General features: G+C 43.0%; 1 protein-coding gene across 1 annotated transcript in view; it reads right to left on the bottom strand.

The window, feature by feature from the left end:
- The window catches only part of BAG1 (BCL2 associated athanogene 1), a 33,371-nt gene that overhangs the window by 5,851 nt on the left and 21,266 nt on the right, over nucleotides 1-6,254 (bottom strand). The window contains exons 2-5 of the mRNA XM_006758591.2: nucleotides 5,964-6,254; nucleotides 4,062-4,190; nucleotides 2,165-2,247; nucleotides 575-688 (exon numbers count right to left, since the gene is read on the bottom strand). Coding sequence (XP_006758654.1) covers nucleotides 575-688; nucleotides 2,165-2,247; nucleotides 4,062-4,190; nucleotides 5,964-6,159 — 522 coding nt within the window. The 5' untranslated portion in view covers nucleotides 6,160-6,254. The remainder of the gene's footprint in view (nucleotides 1-574; nucleotides 689-2,164; nucleotides 2,248-4,061; nucleotides 4,191-5,963) is intronic.

Here is a 6,254-nt window from a genome sequence, read left to right as displayed (position 1 = left end):
TGGTCATTTTTAATGACAGAAAATGTTCAACATTTTTATCCAATAAAAAAACAATTTACAAAGTGTACATAACACCATATCAAATATTCTTAAGAATGGAAAAGTAAATTCCAGTCTTTAGTAATGGTTATCTTTGAGTTGGGGCCTTATAGGTAATTTCTATTTTCCATATTAGTGTTCATATGTTAATTTAAAAGTTATATACAATCAGCATGTATTACTTTGTAATTAAAACATAACCATACATCCATTAAAGTTATAAAATGTGGAAGTCAAAGACAAATATGTGGTTTGGGACTGTTTCTAATCCTTACTTGGTTTCTAATATAAGAAACCATCTCTTAATATAAGAAATTGAATTGGATGACCACTCCACTAAGATCCGCTCAACTTGTACCTCCTATGAATCAACAAAATATCCTTTGCTTTGCTAAACACTTTATAACAAACTAGACCAGAGATTTTCAACCTTTTTTATCCCATGGTACACACAAACTAATTATTAAAATTCTGTGGCACACCAAAAAAGAAAGTTCTTAGGGCAGGTACAAAGTCAAAGCCCACAAAGAGTTACCTGCTGGATTCCAATAAGCTCTTTGTTTAACTCTTCCAGTTGGTCAGCTATCTTCTCCACAGACTTCTCCAAACTTTTCAACTTTTTTAGTTCAACTTCTTCCTCTGGACTGTTCTAAAATGTTTAAGAATAAAACAAAGCCAATAATTACCAAGAACACTATCCCCTGTCAGAAATTTTTTTTTTTTTTTACCACAATCAGACTAAACCACTCACCAAAAAGAAAGTCTTAACTCTGTTGCTTCTTGGGAAGCAAATTGGAGGATATACATTAAGTTTTCAATCTACAAAAGAGTCTAGAGTAGAGAGAAGGTATTAGGTAAACATTCTGGCAAGGTCCTGACAATTTGGATTCAGAGAATAGAGCCAGACTCAACCTCAGCCTGGGGATGATCATCAATAGCCAGACTGATCCCTGGAGAGTGAACAAATTTTGAACACCTGTGAAGAATTCAGAATTTCAATATAGGTGGAATTCTACTATTCCTTTAAATAGAATTACAAAATGTCATCCACCAACATGACAATGATGAATACTATTATTTATCATTCTCTCTATGCCAGATACTATCCCAAGCACATTACCTGAATGATTGTTTTAAGCCTTATCAAAACCCAATGAGGTAGGTACTATTTTAAATGATAAAATTGAGGTTGTTGTGACCTAAGGTCACATAGCCCAAAAGAAGTAGAGCTGAGATTTGAATCAGATTTGGTTCTACAAACCCCAGGACAGCTCCAATCAGGGGTCCTAGAGTTTCTTCAAACTCAACCTTTGGGCTCTGCCCACCCATCACCATTCTCCCGGACCCTTGAGCAAGAAATCTAGAATATTTCCCCTTCTCTCACCTAAACAATTGGCAGTCAGAGCCAATATCTTCCTGATTTTATACTATTCCAAATTATTCACATTCTACTTAGTGGCGAAATACTGAGTGCCAGTCTCCTAGCAGTTCCAAGTCTGGATGGGATTTTCTTTGCCTCTACTTTGCTAATCTCACCCTCTCTCCACTCTGAGTCAGCCATCTCATTCAAAGTAAGGGAACTTCATGTGACCAACAATTCCACTGTGTCACAATGCAGGGCTGGCCATGGCCCTCTCTCATCACCAATAGGCAATTGTCCTCACCTGTCACTAACTGGCTCTTTTTCTCCCTCAGTTCTTTAGTCTGAACCTTTCTTTCTGGCCAGTTTTTTACCCAATGGGTAAAAAGGGTGGTTAAAGGGTAAAACTTTTATTTATTTTTTAAATCTCCAGGCTTAACAAATTGTTCCTTTGCAAATCCCCTCCAAGTAAGGCCTGTCTTAGGCACCTTATAACCAGACTGAGGTTCTACCACCAACACAAAAGTTATGTTATTGAGGCAGCACAGCTGCTCCAGGCTTTCAGAGCGAGACCCCTAACCAACAGAAGCCAGAGGGCATGAGAACAAAACTGGTAAACACATCACACAAATGGAGACTACATTTGTTTAGAGAGTGCTTCACCAATGCAGCATTTAGGTCCCCCATTTTGCCTTCAACACAGAAATACGCATAAAAGGCCTTAGCATTTGATTTGGTTGTGTTCTGGTGGAAAAAGTAATTTACCTTTTTCCCAATTAACATGACCCGGCAACCATTTTGTATTCCAACTGCAGACAATGGCTTCTCCATTTCCTTCAGAGACTGTCCTGAAGAGAAGAAAAGACTGCCAAGTTGTAACAATTGCACAGCACTGAAAACAGATTTCAGCAAGGGTACAGGAGAGAGACAAGTGTGTTCACTTATGAGAAGAGGATAAGTTGGTGTGATCCTTCTAGAACTAGGTGTCTTGACTCAGTAATTTCACTTCAGCTATTACTGTAAACAAATAACTGGATGTGTGCCTGCACAATAACACTTTACAGTAATTTTTAGTGCAACCTTATTCATATGGAGCAGCGGTTCTCAACCTGTGGGTTGCAACCCCTTTGGGGGTTGAACGACCCTTTCACAGGGGTCGCCTAAGACCATCAGAAAACACATACATAATTACATATTGTTTTTGTGATTAATCACTATGCTTTAATTATGTTCAATTTGTAACAATCAAATTGGGGGTCACCACAACATGAGGAACTGTATTAATGGGTTGCGGCATTAGGAAGGTTGAGAACCACTGATACAGAAACAGGAAAGAGCCAAAAATTCAGGAATAGGGGGTGATGAACTATACATCAGTACAATAGAAGATTTTGTAGGCATTAAAGCTCATTTTTTAAAAGAAACTTCAAGGCCACAATGAATGTTGGTAACCCAGTGTTATAAGAAAAAAAATGTTATAAAAACTGTATAACCAATATAAGCCTAGTTTTTTCAACCAAAAAAAAAAAAAAGTCCACAAACAAGAACCCACACGTCTGGAAGCCAGAACAAACAAACAAAATAAAAGGCTGAACAGAAATATGCTAAAATGTTATGAGAGGTTTTAGCCAGGAGGGCATTTCTTCTTTGTGCTTTCTTTATTTTGAAACATGAATTTCTATTCCCTTTATAATTCTAAAGCAAAATGTTTTTAAAATAAAAAACAAGGAGTTACACTGTGAAGTATAAATACAAGTACTTCCTATCACTAAATTCTTTGTAACTGGCACCAAATGAGGTAAAGTTGGCCCCATCAGATAGCAAAATAATGGGTTACCATGAGAATGGGAAGACAGAGGGAGGAGGTGTGGAGTGGGTAGGTCTGGCAGAAATCAGCATTCCCCACGGGGCCTGCTACAGCCAGGCTCCTCGTGAGTGTGTTCATTCAACACTCTCTGTATCAGCACTGTGCTGAGCGCTGGACACACAGCAGTTTCTCTGCCCTCACAGAGTTTCTTATTCTAACAGAGAAATCAGATATTCAGCAACTACAAAAACAATTATTTAATAGTAACTTCAATGTAAGTTATGCCGAAGTGGTAGGGAGTGCCATGTTAACATACAATGGGAAGAGGATATAACTTAGCCAGGGAAGACTTCATTAAAAGTCCATATGCTTCATTAAAAATGGTAAGATTTCGTCCTGGCTGGTATGGTTCGGTGGATAGAGCGTCAGCCTGAGGACTGAAGGGTTCCAGGTTTGGTTCCAGCCAAGGGCACATGTCTGGGTTGTGGGCTTGATCCCCAGTAGGGGGTGTGCAGGAGGCAGCCGATCAATGATTCTCCCTCATCATTGATGTTTCTATCTCTCTCTCCCTTTCCCTTCCTCTCTGAAATCAATAAAGAAATAAATTTTTTTTTTTTAAAAATGGTAAGATTTCTGTCACCCTCATGTGACTTCAACTCTTATACCTGTCCAAATGTTTGGAAGTGTCCAGTACATAGTAGGTCCTCAATAAATATTTGCTGAAGAAATAAATGAATAAACAGCAAATAAGAATTGTCTAATCTTGAAAGCTATGAGTTACCATTAGGTATGATTAAGCAATTATAAATAGGTCATTTAGCCATAAGGGCTCAAAGCTGGAAGAGAAATGCCTACCCTTAAATATGAGTTTCTGAAAAGGTAGCGGGACTCCTGTGGCCTCTTCAACAACCTGGGCTAGATCTTGGACAATTGGTTCAATACTGCCCTGTTGCGGGGTAACATGAACGTCGTGCTTCTCATTGCCTGAGGAGAGAGAAAAGGGTTCAATTAAGAAAAATTTTCCACCAGTATAGGCTGACACTTCATTATATTTATGTAGCCAGCCTTCAGCCTTCAAAGCCCAATTCATATGCCCCCTACTCCAATCAGCCCTCCCCCATTTGTCCAGCTTCTGGTGACCTGCTCAAGGATTTCTGTTTCCACTGTTATAACTAACAATATTAGTGATATCAGCTAATATCTGAGTACTTAACATGCACAAGGGGCTGACCAGTCTTATTGCATGCATTATCTTACTTAATCCTCAGAACAACCTATTATGCCCCATTTCACAGATAAGTAAACTGTGAGTCAGTCCAGGTAAGACCTGTCTATAGAGACCCAACTGTGGAGTCAGCACTTGACATCTGATCTGATACCAAGGTCCATGCTTTTTATCACAAGCCATCTGCCTCCTGTGGCCTGACTGCCCTGTAGTCTGTACTGTACTGGCCTTTGTCTTCTTTGCTATAAGGGACAAGGGACTGTTTTCCCTCCAAGTCTCTCCCACTGGGCACACTTGGACACATACATGGTTGGTGCTCAGTAAACAGACGAATGAGCCCTGGCCGGTGTGGGCCAGTGGGTCAAGTGCTGGTCAAGGGCATGTACCTGGGTTGCAGGTTCACTCTCAGTCTCCTGTGTGCCAGGGTGCTGGAGGCAACCCATCCATGTGTCTCTCACATCAATGTTTCTCTCTCTCTCCTTCCCTCCTTCTCTCCCTTCCACTCTCATAAAAGCAATGGAAAAAATAGCCTCAAGTGAAGATTAACAAAAAAACAAAACAAAACAAAACATAGACAAATGAGTGAATAAACTCAAAAACAGCAGAAAATTTCTTTTTGGAGCAGAGGTGCCAATTCTCTTTCAGGTATGTGGGCAGTAGGAGGTAGTCTGTTTACCTTGCACCAGGCTAAGCCTTGAGCCTGCTCAACAGACTGGAAGTCAATGGGACAGGTGTGTTGTTGTTTTTTAATATATTTCCATTGATTTCAGAGATGAAGAGGGAGAGAGAAACATCAATGCTGAGAGAGAACCATTGATGGGCTGCCTCCTGGACGCCCCCTACTGGGGATGGAGCCAGCATCCCGGGCTGGGACGCTTCAGTCCACAGGCCAACGCTCTATCCACTGAGCCAAACCAGCTAGGGCTGGGACGGGTGTTAGCAACTCTCCTTCACAGAGAACAGCTAGACGCCTAGATATGAGACATCCCAGGATCACTCAAAAATTCAAGATCCAGCATCCTGGTCTTCAGATCGGAGGCCCTGGAGTCTCCCACGGTTGGTCCTGAGGAAACCTCATGGACGTGGCTCGCCCATGAATTCACGGTGTAGTTCGGTGTCAACGCCAGCAGTAGACAGACCCAAAGGGGGCCCAGAGGGTATGCCTGGACCCACGGCCCACGCAAACAATGTACACGAGTCACACAGCAGCCATACACATGGCCAAATACAAGCCTGACACAAAGACCCACCATAACTGTGCCGGCCACACATGAACACGTACAACCGGGGCCACGACGTGGAGCACGCAGGCGAAGATCAAACAAATGACCTGAAACAAAATGCTGCGCCACAGAAAAAGGTGTGCTGACACAAGACCCGCACAAAAACCGGCCCCGCGGACACAAACCCACGCTTCCGGGCGCCAGGACAAACACCAGGACACGCGCTTCCGGAGGACCCGTGGCCACACACACAGGCCCTGCCGGATTTTCCTGGCCCGGCACGGGGCCCACCCGGCCGCCCGTGCTCACTGTGGGTGACGGTCACGCTGAGTCCGGCTGCCGCCATTTCTTCATTCTGGGCCACTTCTTCAGTCGGGGCCGCCTCTTCGCTCTCGGTCACCGCTTCGCTCCGGACCACCTCTTTGCTCCCGACTACCTGTTCGTTACGGGCCACCTCTTTGCTCCCGACAAACTGTTCATTACGGGCCACCTGTTCGCTCAGCATCTCCTCTTCGCTCAGCACCTCCTCTTCGCTCCGGACCCCCTCTTCGCTCCGGGCCACCTCTCTGCTCCGGGCTGAGTGAGTCCGTACTCTCCTCT

Source organism: Myotis davidii, unplaced genomic scaffold, assembly GCF_000327345.1.
Source record: "Myotis davidii unplaced genomic scaffold, ASM32734v1 scaffold534, whole genome shotgun sequence".
NCBI lineage: Eukaryota > Metazoa > Chordata > Mammalia > Chiroptera > Vespertilionidae > Myotis > Myotis davidii.
Note: the sequence above shows the minus strand (reverse complement) of the source record. Positions and strands in the feature narration are given on the sequence as shown.